Source organism: Elephas maximus, chromosome 25 (assembly GCF_024166365.1).
Source record: "Elephas maximus indicus isolate mEleMax1 chromosome 25, mEleMax1 primary haplotype, whole genome shotgun sequence".
Lineage (NCBI taxonomy): Eukaryota > Metazoa > Chordata > Mammalia > Proboscidea > Elephantidae > Elephas > Elephas maximus.
The window spans coordinates 33068353-33083725 of record NC_064843.1 but is presented as its reverse complement, the minus strand read 5'-3'; the positions used below and the strand labels follow the sequence as shown (position 1 = coordinate 33083725).

Here is a 15373-nt window from a genome sequence, read left to right as displayed (position 1 = left end):
GGTCTTCCGTACAGCTTTGCCTATACAGAGTACCCTTGAACTGGGTGAAATGGGAGAGTTTGTGCTGGGAGGTGGGGGGCTGGGCCTGGGCTGAGGCAGAGACATGGGCTGAGGGTTCTGATGATGGGGGAAGATGTGGAGGGCATCTGCTGGGACAGCCGCAGAGCCTTGGCCAAGCCTACCAGACATGTTCTGCTGCTGACCCAGCTACTGCGCTGGCTGCCTGCCGCCTACCGGCAGCCAAGGAAAAATGTTTGTGAATGCTTCTGCTGTGGTCATTTATGAGATTTTGAAATCCTTATGGTTCAGGGGCTCTGTAACATCTTAGGAAATAGACTAGATCAGAATTCAAGAAACCAAGTCCTAGGCTCAGCCTCCTCCTGCCTCCGGCTTCCTTTTGGCAAGAGCCTGACCTCTAGCGCCCACGGCCTTTCCTGTGGCTTCCGTTCATCTGGGTTTTACTGAATACTTACTATGTACTGGACATGAAATCTGAGATGAATGAGGTCCAGTAGGATTTGAATGTGTTGAAAATGCACAACACGAGATTTTCGATTCAGAAAGTCCAAAATCAAGAGTGCGTATCTAGAAACCTTGGCCACTCGCAACTCATCTTTCTTTGGTTGTGTAAATATAGCAAAGGCTTTGTTTCACTAAATCTTTAAGGAGTAGACCCCCTTATCTTATACAAACTGTTCCAGGGACAGAGTATGGGCTTTAAGCCCAAAACACCTGGTTTTCATTGGTCTCCATCACTCACTGCCTATGTAATCTTGGGCACATTACTTTGAGCTTCACTTTCTTCATCTGGAAACTCAAGATAATCATATTTGCATTGTAGGATTGTGGTGGTTAAATGAATTGTATATATAAAAATAACTGATATACTGTAGGTGCTTAGTAAATGTGAACTCCTTTCCCCGCCCAATAATATCTGGGTCACTTTTCTCTCAGTGGGAACAAGACAAAGGCCTAGCCTCTTCCCCACCGCCTTGTGGTTGGGATTCAGGTAACAAGGAAAGTACCTTTGGTTCGTCTAATAAATAATAGGAGTAATCCTCTAATCTCCCACGTGCTGTGTGAGGCATTGTGTAATCTGCCAGGCTCTTTCCTGACCATTGTTCTCACAATTGTCCTAGAAGGAAGTCAGAAGCCAGTGAAGTTCTCCTCGTTTCATGGGGTGAATGAAGAATGGGGTCCCAGAGAGGGGCAGGGACTTGCTCAGTCCCACAGCAAGGCAGCCTTGGTGGGGGGCTTGGAGCCCAGGCCTCTTGACTTTTCTTTCCCCACAGCTTTTCTCCAGGTCTGTTGCTCCTGCCTGGTAGCCTGGCTCCTCAGGCCGCCTTCCCTAGGCCTGCCATCTGTTCTGCAAGGAGGGTTTGTTTGACATTTTCCCAGCCTCTGAGCTCATCTCGCATTTCAGCGGGGGTAGCTTGAGGCTTGGTGAAGACTGAGTCACCACCTCCCCGGCTGTCTCATCCTGAGCAGCAGTCAGACACACCCACAGGGCCGCTGTGAAGACTTGCTGGTTGTAGGCACGAGGCACGGCAGACTTTCAGCCCAGAAGCTCAGATGGGCTCAGAAATATTCTGCCTAGGCTCTTGGGGTAAAGGCTGCAGCGCCAGCTCCATGTTTCTTCACTCCCTAAAGCATGTTGAGTACATGTGGCCTGGCCTTTCCTGCCGCAAGCTTTTATTGGTGCTGTACTGGTGGTGCCCTCTCTTCCCTTGGAGGCCCATATTGTCAAATGCTGCCTTCTCCAGGAAGTCTGTGATCTTTGGCTCTGGAGTCAGACTGAATTCAGCCCCAGGTCAATACTTGCTGAAAGTGTGACCTTGGCAGTCATTTTACCTCTCTATGCCTCACGTTTTTCTTCTGTACAATTCACATTCCTGAGCTCCACCCCTAAAGATGCTCATTTGGCAGGTCTGGATGTAGGAATCAGCTTTATCCACCCCTCTGGAGGATCCCTGATACTGAGAGTCTATGGGGTGAACTCTGGGAAAAGCTGAACTGGGAGTGTCTTGCATTTATATCACAGCTTGACTTGTCCCTGTGTATGACCATGGATTGGCCAACTATCTGGGCCACAGTCTCCTTCCCTGTCACATTAGGATGGAAATACCCACCTCACAGGCCGCTGTGAGGATGAGAACTCATGTAGTAAAGGCCCCTCAAGAAATGGCAGTTATATTGTCATCTTTGTTTCGGACAGGATTGGTTATTTCCAGAAACAAGTTACCTTCTCCTGCTTAGCCCTGGCAGAGACTGTCAGGCCTGGCCAGGATGGGGGCTGTGGAATTGAACACCTGGGCAGGAATGAAATCTAGTTGTCAACACGAATTTATTGAGGTTGATGACGTGTGCGTGTGAATACCCTTCCAGTTGTGGCTGTGGCCACCTCTCCTCACACAGCCTTGTTGGAATCAGCCTTGTTTCTCACCTACCTGCTCCTGAGAACCAAGGCTACCTTAAAGACAAAAGGCAGATTCTAAAGCTAAAAGATTGTTTCTTGTGTTGTAGTAAAGTTAGCCGATACAGAGAGGGGAAGGGCCAGCCCTAGGATCCCAGAGCAAGGCAACGCCAGGGCCAAACCAGAGCCATAGCCCTACCTCCCCGCCCAGGCCTCCGTCATTCTGCACATCCCTGGCCTGGAGCACTGGGTTCTGATAGACCAGTGAACAGTTTCCTCAAAGGACAAGTGCAAAAAAGTGGCCCCAAGGGATCGGGGGCTGGACTTGGCTCAGCCTGGAACTGAACTGGGCTCAAAAAACAGTTTTTTGCGCAAGTACCTGCCCTCCCAGTCCTGAGCACGGCTCCGGGAGGACAGGGAAGAACAGACAAACAGGGCCTGCCCCTAGAAACTTATGGCCTGATAGGAAAACAAGGCTACAATTATGAAAGACTGCATGACTGTATATAATTAAGTGTCTGCTGAGGAAAAGCATTGTCTGAGAAGGAAGAAATGAGCCTGAGCCAGAGGAAACAGCCCTCTTGGGGCGGGGAGTGGGGGAGGGGGTGGTGGGCTGGAATCACCCAGGCAGAGGGTGAGGCTGACTTCTCAGGGATGGTTTGTGCAGAGACAGTGATATGGGACTGGCAGGTAAGCATGCATTTAAGGAAACAGGGAGTAGACAAGTTTTGCTGATGCATCAGGGCTCTGGATGGAAAATCGGGAATGGACCAGGAAGTTGCAGGCAGTGTTGAACACCAGCTGAAAAGCTGAGGCTTTGGGGAGCCATGGAAGATTTCAGAGCAGAGACTTTTTCAGGAAGATGAATCGGGCCAGTGAATTAGAATGAATAAGAGTGAGGACGGGGAGGAGGCTTTGCAAGCTTCCAGATGAGAGAAGAGGGTGAGGTTTGGGTGGGGCCCACAGGAATGGGAAGGGCCAGTTGGAGTAGCAGAGGATGCTGTGCTCCCTGAGGAGAGCATGGCCAGAGTAGTAGCCAAGGCTGCCCACGCCCATGAGGCCAGCGGGGGCCTAATGGAGCAGAGGGAAAGATGTTGGGTGTTGCTGATGTGGGAATAGGAAGTAACGTTCTGAACACCTGCTCTGTGCCAGGTGCTCCACAGGCACACTCATGAGATTCTTACAACAGGCTCCAGGCAGGTGGATGTAATCATCCCGTTTTACAGATTAAGAAAATGTGGCTCAGGCCCAAGGCTGACTGACTCCAAACCCAGGCTCTTCCCACAGTTCATCTCTGCTCTTGGGAGGAGAACACCTGCTGTCAGAGTCCCTGGGATCCGAGCCTTCTTGCCTCTTGATTTAGGGGCACACACAAACGCATTCCCTACAGCTCCCCAGCCCCTGCTTTCTGAAGATCCTGAAGGTCGGGGTTGGGTGCCAGCTAGAATTTCTTCAAAGTGAGAGTCAGGGAAGGGGAGGACCTTCACACCAGCACTTTTACACACCAAGCTGTGAGAATCCTCCTGAGTTGTGTGTCCAGTCCAACAGTATCATGTCTACGGTGGGGCCCGTTGGAATTCTCAGCCAGCCCCCACCATGAAAGGTGTTAACCCGGCCCAGCCAGAGAAGTCAGTCACCCATAAAGGCAGGAAGAGACTTGTCCCAATGTGCTTAGCACAGGAGATCTGGAGTTGGGTGATGGCGCTCAGTTCCACTTTTCCAGGCTGCAGCCAGGGATGCCCATGGGTACTTACTGAGTGACTACTGTAGAAGGCAGCAATGGTTGGTCCCAGTGTATAGCTAGGAAACTGATGGCTTGGCCGGGGTCACCCAGCCAGTCATTCACCTCTCCCCTCCCCTATGTGCAGCACCTCCCTCCTGAGCACCACCTTGGTCATGAGGCAGAGCAACCACATGGCAGGCACAGCCTCCGTGTTCCCTCACCCCCACTCCTCCTGTGCCTCTACTAAACATCCCCAGGGTCCCATCTGCCAGTGTAATTTGGCAAATACTCTTGAGTCCAGCCGTATGTAGAGTACGGTTGTAACAATAACCCAGTTTTTCACACCAAAATCTGGACAAAGGTTTTGATGAGGAATTTTTGTGCTCCTTTGAGAAAGAGACAGCCTGAGGAATCTCATTTGGACGTTGGAACAGTGGACTAGAGTGACCTGTGTTGTTCCTTTCAGTTGTAACAATTCATTTGATTAATGGTTTACTGTTTGCCAAGTACATTCTCGTAAATTTGCACATTCTCATGTATATTCATTCTTTTTTTTGTTTTGTTTTTAGCACATTGGCTCTGAATCCTTAAAATTTTGTTTAGCCTGATTTTGATTTGCAAAGCACTTTCACCCATGTTATCTTGGTTGAGTCTTACATAACCCTGGGAGGTCGTTACTATTCTTGTCATCCTCATTTTCCAGAAGAGGAAACTGAGGTTCAGCAGTAGAAAGTGATTTGACCAAGGTCACTCTGGGATTCAGTGGCTGAGCTGCTCATGTATTCAACAGTCTTAATTAAAGGCCTGCTGTGTGCCAGGCAGTGGACTGGCCTTGGAGATACAGTGGCAGGCAGAACAGACTTAGTTTTTGTCCTTCCAGAGCCCACAGCCTCATAAAGGTCTAGCCAGGTTCACCCCAGGGCTCCTGACCGCTATCCTGGGCTTTTTCTACTGCAGACACCTGCAGTTTGGGCCTGTGGCTTAGATCTAAATTCTTGTGGCCCGTGAGCCCTCAGCCTAGCACATCATGGTAAGCAAGCCCAGGCAGCAAGTCTCTGCAAACAGTATTTCAAAAGTGACAAAAGGGTCTCCAGTAATGACTTAATTATTAACAAGAAGGTGAGGAAGGGCATCTCAGCAGAACGCCATCTGCTCCTACTCCCTGGAGGCAGTCGCCCCAAGGCTGCTGCCCCAAGATCCTGGCCTGAATTTTCTGCCGCCTCCAAATATTTGATTAGAGTCTGCACAGGTGTAGAGCCCTATGGCCATGTGCTGAGCAGGGGACCCTTCCTGCCTCCTTTAATATTAAATTAGATTAAATAAAGACAGATCCTAGGGTGTCAGGCCTGGAAAGAACTCTGGCCCAGCCCCCTCACTTCCCATGAGTGAAAACCAAACCTCAGAGGTGAAGGGACTTGCCAGGATCACATAGTGAGAGAGATTTCTTCCCTTTCCCCATCTACCAGCCTGACTTAACTTCTTCATTCTTCCTGGTAGGAACCCTCTCCTCCCAGTTGTAGATGTTCCCTCAAAGCCCTCTTTAAATCCTTCTATGCTTCAAGACCAGATTATCCTCAGAGTCTTCCCAGATACTTTATTCCCCTACAGTGTCCAGGCTGCCTCAGTCTGCCCTCAGAGGCCGCCCTCCTGTTCTACAAGGCTAGACCAGCAGCCCTTGAGGAGACTTCCGAATCCAGCTGCGTGGGCCCTGCCTTCAGGGAGTCTGATTTCTGAGGTCTAGGGAGAGGCTTCTCTGTGTGCGTTTTGCTGGAGTTATTTTTGGACAATGAATAAGGAAGACCAAAGAAGAATTGATGCCTTTGAATTAGGGTGTTGGCTAAGAATATTGAATATACCATGGACTGCCAGAAGAGCAAACAAGTCTGTCTTTGAAGAAGCACAGCCAGAATGCTCCTTAGAAGCGAGGATGGTGAGACTTCATCTTATGTACCTTGGACATCATCAGGAGGGACCAGTCCCTGTAGAAGGCCATCATGCTTGATAAGGTAGAGGGTCAGTGAAAAAGAGGAAGACCCTCAAAGAGATAGAATGACACAGTGGCTGCAACTATGGGCTCAAACATAGCAACATCTGTGAGGATGATGCAGGACCAGACAGTGTTTCGTTCTGTTGTACGTAGGATTACAGTGAGGCGGAACTGAGTTCATGGCACCTAACAACAACATTTCTGTATATAAAAATTAATTTTTATTGACAAAGCAATACATGTATGCGGTTAAAAGTTTCATACTTTGTTAAAATATACTTAATGAAAAATTAGCCTCTCTACCTAGACTCCTAGTCTCCAAACACTTTGTGTATATATAGGCAGCTATGTCAGGGACAAGGAGCCCTGGTGGCACAGTGGTTAAAGTGCATGGTAGGAACTCTACCAAACCAAAGGGTCGGTGGTTTGAATCTACCAGCTGCTCTGTGGGAGAAAGATGTGTGAGTATGCATCCTTAAAGATTACAGCCTTGGAAACTCTATGGGGTAGTTCTACTCTGTGCTATAGGACCTTTATGAGTTGGAATCGACTCGACAGCAGTGGGTTTTTTTTTTTTTATGTCAGGAACAACCCTGTTATTACCCAAAAGTTGATGTATTCTCCACACGCGGTTCTGTACCTTTCATTTTCACGCAAGTCTCTGCTGTAGGTTATTCTCTGTGGGTGTACCAGATCCTTGGGCTCCTTTTTTCACAGTGGTGGCATTCCATCGATGGGCAGACCATCAGATGTTTGTCCAGTCCTCTCCTGAAGGACGCTGGGTTGCTGCTGCGAACAGTGCCGCAGTGAACACTTTGCGATACCCGTCTTTATGCATGTGTGCTTGCCTGTCTGTGGGAGCAGTTCTGCAAGTGGAATTACTGCTTCAGAGGCTGTGCACTTAAAGTTGTGTTAGACATTTTCAAATTGCCTTTTCCGTTCTGAGAATGTATATTTTAAAAAAGCCCCCCTCCCCTCCCCCCCCGCCCATCCCTTGAGTCCAATATAGTTCCTTGGTTAAGAAACCACTGTTCTAATCCAGCCCATGATTTTATACATGGGGCAAGGCCCAGGGAGGGGAAGGACCCTGGCCAGTGTCACTTAGCAGTCCCCAACCAAGGAAGTATCTCCTGAGTAAAGTGCAGATTAGAGAAGTGAAGAATGAAAGGAAGAAATGGGCTTGGGGAGTGGCAGCACCGGAGCCAGGGGTGGGGGGAAGGGGGCTTTGTTCCTGGTACCTTGGGACCTGTTTGTGACTTGGTCTGCAGGGAGACATGTTTCCTCTCCCATGCCAAGTCCTCCTCCAGGAGCGTCTCTGGTGTGTGTTGCACCTGCTTGGCAACAGCTGGGCTGGTGAGCTCATTCATCCAGCAGATATTTACTGAGTTCCTGAATCCCGGTGCTGGCTCAGCCACTAAGTCCCTGCTAACCTCTGAGCCTCAATTTTCTTCTGAAAGGTCAGGAGAATCATCCCGGCCTTTCTTATGTCCTTGGCTAGTGAGAAGCCAGCCAGTTGCCAAACAACATAAAATAGAGTGCAGTGGTTTAGCCAGACACTGTGCTAGGCACGCTGGGGTCAGCAGTTTGGACCAGTCCTGGGTAGGCTGCTATCGGTCTTAGTAGATGGCCTCATCAGCCCTTGGGCTGGGAATTTTAGGTCAGCTGTTGATAGGTGTCTCCTCTTGCTGTGCCAAGACAGGGTCAGGCTTGTGCTTAAGGACTTCCTGAATTTTCTCTGTCCCAGGTTATTGGGACCTCCAGGGTCTGCTCTGGATAAAGGAGTTCAGATGGCAGATGTGGGGACACATTTGGGGAGAAGTATTCAGGAAGACCAGAGTCTCTACCCTGCGGCCAGAGTTTTGCTGCCCACTCCATCCTCCAGGAAGGTTCTTCGGAGCCCCCATGGTTCGCTCCCGCAGCTCCTTTTCAGCCCAGTGTGGCGGCAGGGATGAGGAAGTTTTTCTAGCTTAAAATGACGTTTAAATAACTAGCCTAGTTCCTCCCTCCCATTTGTTTGACAGGGAAACCTGGAGAAGTTGAGGGCCTTCTTCCAAGTTTCAGATTAGAAGGCAGGTGTTCATCTCCCTTTGCCCCCAACCTCTAACGTTCACCGTCTTTCTCCTGTCATCCCTGTCTTTAGTTTCACTTTGGGGTTAAAAACCAAAGTGAAAGAAAAGGCAAAGCAGGAAGCAGCTGCATTAGACCCAGCCCAGGCTGGGGTGGGCTCTGGGAGACCTAGCCCAAGCTGGCCTGACTAGGAGAGTGGGCATGTTCCACACGCACTCTTCGTGTTCCGGAGGCCTGGCTGGGGTGGGGGCTGGGCGGGGCTCCCGTCAAAGAGAGGTGCCAGGCTACAGACAGGTGGTGGCATTCTGGTCTGGCCCGTGGCTGTCTGGGAGATGGCCAGTCAGACGGGTTCCTTGGTGAAGTCAGCCTCATGGGGTGTGGTCCCAGCCTGGGCCCCAGGTGAGGAGCTGCTGCCTTTTAAATTCCCTTCCGGGGCAGGGCTGAGCTGAGCTGGGCTGGGCCTGTGTTGGCTGAGAAAGAAATCCTGGCCTTCCAAGTCCAGCTTTCACAGAACATTTCTGCTGTCTCTGAAGGTAAGAGCAAGCGCCCTGTCTCCACCATGAAGAGACATTTTAATTTTCTTCCGTTGTGGGCACTTACCTCAGCTGCCGGTGGTTTCTTCTCAGTACCAGGATAACCTGAAAACCTTTTTGCCCTGCTCTTAGTCCAAGGACTTGGAGAGGACAGAGGATTGGGGGAGCAGGAGCCATGCCTCCCACCTCTTTCTGTCCCCGAGTTGATGGGTGACCTCAGGCAAGACCCTTGGCTCTGGACCTCAGAGTCTGCATTAGTTTCTCAGCAGGAGGGAGTTCCTTCCGGCTCTGCCATTCCACCTGAATTGATTTTGATCCCTGAAAGCTGATAGAGTATCATGATGCCTGGGTTAGTTGGTTTGCATATTTTAAAGATTAGCTGATACCTCGCTAGGCTAGCTGGGTCTCAAGTTCCTGTTTCTCTGCGCGTTCTAAGGACATTCTCAGACTTGCCAAAGCGGATATGGTATCAGTTTGGTTGCTTCAACAAATAATGATTTTTGTGTAACTCTCTCCTCTGCGCAAATCAGAGCCTCCACGTACAAAGCAGGTATCAGGTTCAAGTCTGTTCCCTGAGTGCGCAGCAGGTAGTAGCATCAGGAAGCCATTTGTGGAATGGCCATATCTGTTCCATACCTGGCCATGCTGCTCCCTTGGAATGCAGAAAGGTGAATTTATACAGCCCAGCTGTGTGCGGTGAGCTGGGCCAGCGGGGTGAAGCACACAACCCGAAGGTCGTGCAGACCAGTAGTTAAGAGCAGAGCTCTAGAGTCAGGCTGACGGTGTTCCGATCCGGGGGTGCCACCGAGAAGCTGTGAGACCTCAGGCAAGCTGCTTAACAACTCTGGGCCTCAGTTTCTTCACCTGCAAAATAGAGATGAAAATACTATGTGGCAGTAGTCTCAGCAAGAGCAAATGTGTGTAAAGTACCAAGCACAGTACCTGGAACAGAGGAAGCACTTAAAAAAATGTTTGCCGCTATCATATCCAAAGGGGGAGAGAAGACTTGAAAGAACTAAAGATTCTCAGTGTTCCATGCCTGGAAAGAACACAGGTGGACTAGGTGGGGTGTTCAGAGGGGAGTCAGTCGTTCAGTGGCAGTTTACAGGGCTCTGATGGGGCGTAGGGAGTGAATCGAGGCAGGCCATAGAGAGGAGGTGACCTTCAGGACCTTAAAAGCTGGATAAACTCCAAGTGGGCGGAGATTTTGAGGGGAAAGGAGGCAGGGGTGGGTTGTCCAGGGATGAGGTCAGCTAAGATCAGGCTGGAGAGGTCTGCCCGGGCACTCAGCTGGGGCTTCTCTTCACAGGGTTTCCTGCTGGGGCCGTTACTGAATGTATTGGAAATAGATTTGGTTTCAGCCTCTCCTGGAACTCTTTCTTGCCTCCCAAGCTTCCCACGCTTCCTGGCATGGCTATTGCTCTGCAGAGGGGTGTGGTAGCAGTGAGGAGGTATCTGCCTGCCTGTAGCTGGGGTGAGGTCAGGGGAGCAGGGCCTTGCTGACAGCACCCAATAAAGACAAGGCTGCCACTGCTCTTGCTGCCCCAGCGGTATCTTCAAAGGGAGCATGAGCAGCAGTATGTGGGAACAGCAGCAGTATGTGGGAACAGTCCAGCTCCTCCTTCTTCCCCAGTCCAACCCCACAGCTCTCCCTGAACAATCAGCCATTCTTAGACTTAAAGTGCCAGGTACTGTACCGGGAGCCAGGGGAGAGGAGGGAGCAAGATTTGACTTGGTCCCTTTCTTCCTGGAGCTTCCATCCAGCTTGGAGTCCTCATGCAAGCAGGTAACAAACAAGATACTATCTGATTGAGATAAGAGCCCTGAAAGAAACAAACAATGTGCTGAGAGGGACCTGCTCAGAGGATGGGGAAAGCATCTCTGGGAAGTTGATGTGAGGAATGAAAGGAGGCAGTCAGGGCAGAGCTGGGAACAGTAAGTGTGAAGACCCTGAGGTAGGAAGTGTTTGGTACACTGAGGCATGGGATAAACCTGGAGCGCTGCATATAAGGTCAGGTAGGTCCCAGTGAGCCCGGCAGAGCCTTGCTAGTCTTGGTGATCCTGGTTAGGTCTGAGACAAACAGCTCTGCTCATCTCGTAGGAGCCAAGGGCATCACTGTATTAACAGGTATGATAATGAACGTACTGAAAGTGATTTTGTTTTAAAATTAATGTCAGAACTAATGAATCCTTATCCTGTTGGTTTTCATACTGATCCCTAGTCATTAAGAAAAGGCTTCTTCAGCATTCCCTGTTTATTGCAAACTTCTTTCATGTACTACTTCACAGTCACAGAGCCCTGTTGTTTCTTCTGCTGCCAAGGGAGGCAGGGATACAGTTAGGATTGCTGTTTATAGGGGTGATAGAATAAAGAGGTGAAGTGACTTGCCCAACGTCACACGGCTTAGTCAAGACTGGATGCCCTAGTTCGCTGTTCTTTCTGTTGTACCACACTGCTTCTGTTTAAGGTCAGAGCATAAGTTTCGATTTCTTTTTAGCAAGGTTATCATTCCGAAATGATTGTAGTAGAAAAATTCTGGTGTAGAATGATAGTAATTGTGTTAGGGCAATGGGATTAAGGTAGCTTCCCTTCCTTTCTGTTTTCTATAATGTCACACGATATATTTATAGTAAATTCTTTGTTTTGTTTTGTTTTAATTTTGTTCTTTTATTACCACATCATCTCCCATCTGGCTCCTTTCCAGGCTCTGTTATACCAGGATCCATTACTGCCCAGTAGCCCTCCAGTGTCTTTATTTTCTTTTGTATTGAATCTCAGGAAAAAGATCGTAGGCAGATTTTAAATCAGCTCTTGTTCACGAATATATTTAATTAAAATTAGAAATAAAAAATCGTATGCTGAAGTAATCGCCAGTGTTTTATTTTGTGACTTTCATATTTGGGGTGAGAAAAGGCAAAGCAGTTTGACAACTGGGGTTCACTGTAGGGAATTTTTCAGTGGTCCTCACTAGACCATTTTAAGGAGATAGTGTAAAAGGGTAGAAGTGAGGCCAAAGTCCCCAAATAATGAACTCATGGTGGTGATAAGAGTTCATTATTTAGAGGTGATACAGAGCCCTGGTGGTGCAGTGGTTAAGCACTCAGCTGCTAACCAAAAGGTCAGTGGTTTGAACCTACCAGCCACTCCATGGAAGGAAGACGTAGCAGTGTGCTCTTGTAAAGATTACAGCCTTGGAAATCTTATGGGCAGTCTGCTCTGTCCTGTAGGGCCACTATGAGTTGGAATTGATTTGACAGCAGTGGGTTCGGGATGGTGGTAATTCTCTCTCCAAGTCCAGCGGGATTCTTAAAGGACTGATGATCTCCTGGGAGGGGTTTCTCCGCAGAGGCAGTGTTGGTTGCAACTCGCGTCATGGCTGCATGGAGCCTGGGTACAGCTTCTCTGTGGAGGCAGGATAATGGGATGGGGAGGGCTATGAATTTATCACAGTACACAAACTTAATCCTTTGCTTTGCTTCTTACTCGCTGTAGGATTTGGGCCAAGTTCTTCCACCTCTCTCAGCCTCAGCTTCTTTCTCTGGGAAGTGGGATGATACTTCCTATTGTATGTACCTCCCAGAATCAGTGAGGCAGTTAATGTGTATCCCTTTGCAGCCTTGAGACTTCTAGCACAGTGTTCGGATGTAGTTAAATGCAAAGAGAACAGGGCTCCTGATTTTCATTTTACAGAAGAAGCAGAAACTCAGAAGTAAAGTGATTTGCCCAAGGTCACACAGCACTTAAGTGGCAAAACTGGACTGAAAGCCAGTCACCCTAACTTTACAAGTTGTAGCTATCTAGGGCTTGTTGTTGGCCAGTCTTTCAGCGGACAGTGAATTGTAAAACACACGGTGTCTTTCTCATCTTCCTGGATTTAAAACATTGCTTGAGAAGCTCTTATGGCAGTGGGCCTGTAAGGGAGGGAGGTTTTGGTTAAGAATCAGGGACAGTGCTTCTGTGTCAGAGGAATAGAGTCTTAAAGCATTTCTGTCCTTATCATCTTTTCCAGGGACAACAGATACCTTAAACTTGGCAGTTACTCCTCGTTCTGGACCCATGGCAGACAGCATCAATCATTCACTGTACTCTTTCCCACTGAGCCCGTACACAGCTTCAGGGTCCTTGTCCCAGTCACCCAGGAGTGACATGCTCAGTGAAACCTGTGCCATCCTTAGCCTAGTGGAGTCCCCCACTTTTACGGATGGATGGCAGTCCTGGGAGGGGAGGGACAGGGTTTGAGGGTCAAGTGATGTCACAGGTCTCTTTGTGAGTGCAGAAAAGTGTTTGGCAGGAAAGCCTGCACCTGAGGAGATGATCAGTGTATTTGCAAAAACATCAGGGCAGAGCAGCTCCCAGAGGGGTAGAAGTTGTGGAGGTAAAGTCCCTTTTCTTCATGTGTTCTTTGGAATGTCACTTTGGGGTCTTTGTGCAAATATACTGTCATCAGAGTCTGCTGACAGGTGGAAGAGGCTAAACTTGTCTTTCAACAGCAGCATCTAAGCTTTATAGAAATGTGTGCATCAGTTTTGTTGAAGTGAGGTTGTATTTTTGTTATGTGTAAGACTGGATGCTATAAAAATTGGGCTCTAACTATGTTGGCATCTCCTGTCTAAAGGGGAGGTGAGAGGGTAGAGAGAGTCAGTAGCTGTCCAAATGGACATGAAAAGACATAGAGGAGGGAAGGAGTGTACTGTCTCATTAGGAGGAGAGCAATTAGGAGTATACAGCAACGTGTTCGGAAACCCTGGTAGCGTAGTGGTTAAGTGCTACAGCTGTTAACCAAGAGGTTGGCAGTTCAGATACGCCAGGTGCTCCTTGGAAACTTTATGGGGCAGTTCTACTCTGTCCTGCAGGGTCGCTATGAGTCGGAATTGACTCAACGGCAGTGGGTTTGGTTTGGTTAGCAAGGTGTTCATAAATTTTTGTATGAGAGTCCGACTTGATTTGCAAACTTTCACTAAAAGCACAATAAAAATTTAAAATAAATTAAAAAAATTTTTTTCCCATAGGATAAAGAAATAGGGTCTTAATGATATTAGATTTAAAAGAAGCAATAACTGTAACTAAGTCAGCAATTGAAATAATAAAATTATGACATATACATTTTAACTCAGGTAAAATGTGGTAATGTTCTCAATATGACAATATGTTTCCTGTAATTCATAACATATAAACTTCTTATGCATTTTTCTCTTTATGAAATGGAAACATCTTTTCTGGCTTTCTATGAGATTTGAACATTGTCAAGATATAGCAAATTATCATATTCAGAAATTTGTTGTGTTAAAACTCTTGCTTTTAGGGCAGATTACACAAGAATAAAATTAACTCTTCAACTCAGTTTAAAAAAAAAAAATGGGCTCCAAAAGTTGAAATCTATGGGGTTTACACTCAGTAGGTAGAACATGACTTACTGTGTAACGCTGAGCAAATCTCTCACCCTCTCTGAGTCTCAGTTTCCTCAGCATCAAAGGGGAGATGATGAAAACATTCCTAGCAAAGTATTGTGAGGATCAAATATGATGGCAGGTATAAGGTGGCAATAGCCACTGATCTCTGAGCCAGAGCACAGACATCTAGTAGCCATAATTATTAGCTGCTGATATTCTACCAGTTCATGCTGTGTCCCCAACACTGTGCCATTTGTGGGGGCAGGATTCTGCATACAGGATGGGGAGGTTGGCAACCTTTATTGATAGGTGTTCTTTCAAAAGAGATCTTCCCAAATGTCATCATGTTGTATTTTCAGAGGTGACTGGGAGAAAAATTGAGTAGGGAGGTTTATTGACATGAGGGGGAAGCATGTAGCTAAGACTTGCTCCTGCACCTGTGTCTTCTGTTTCCTAAATTGCCTGTTGTTAGTTACCGATGAGTCAGTTCCGACTACCCGATGTGTGTCAGAGTAGAACTGTGCTCCCTAGGGTTTTCAAGGCTGTGACCTTTTGGAAGGAGATCTCCAGGCAGACTTGCATTTCTCTATTTGCTGCATCCTCATGGTCTTCTACGGTGAGAGGACTCTGCAGGTCTACACCATTGTGTGGGCCATGTCAGAGAATGGTTCCTACTTCATTAGAGTCAGCAAACATTTGCTTAGGTACCTCTTCTGGGCCACGGATGGTGTCACAGGATGGGAATTGCAAATTGCAAGGGCCCTGCCTTCAGAGGTCTCAGGGTCTAAAGGGAGAAGCAGGAAAGTAGACCCAGCCATAGGACAGTATGTTGGATAAGGGGTTGTGGTACGTCTTAACGTGGAGAACTGACCCAGTGTGGGGAGCTGCGGGTGGTCACAGGTTTTTTGGAGGGAGTGATGCTGGAACAGACCTAGAGGAGGAGGAGAAAGGATGTTATAGGCAGGGGAACAGCTAGTGCCAAGGCCTGGAGGCTGAGAGCCTGCTGGGTTGGCCTGAAGGATGTTGGCATGAAGAGGATGGTGGAGAGAACTTAGAGGGGTGCTTGGGAAGCACAGAGACCTGTGGTCACTACAGTAAAATATTAGAACGGTGATGGGTACAAGCAAGGCATGGAATAGGTGGACAGCTATCAGTCCTCAGGCAGGGAATGCAGCCCCTTGGAGAGGATATGGTAGTGCTCCCCACCCCAACCTCTGCCTCAGGCCAGAAGCCTTCAACCTCTGACCTGTGAAGTCTCT

The 15373-nt window shown here is 48.3% G+C and overlaps 1 protein-coding gene across 4 annotated transcripts in view; it reads left to right on the top strand.

The window, feature by feature from the left end:
- Positions 1-15373, top strand: part of DLGAP4 (DLG associated protein 4) — a 197329-nt gene that overhangs the window by 142624 nt on the left and 39332 nt on the right. The window contains exon 1 of one of the 4 annotated variants that reach the window (XM_049868741.1): positions 3026-6066. The exons of 2 other annotated variants lie outside the window; for them this stretch is intronic. In XM_049868741.1, the coding sequence (XP_049724698.1) occupies positions 6045-6066 (22 nt within the window). In that variant the 5' untranslated portion in view covers positions 3026-6044. Of the gene's footprint in view, positions 1-3025; positions 6067-7129; positions 8590-15373 lie in introns of those variants that run through there. One more of the 4 variants, XM_049868739.1, reaches the window with a different exon arrangement.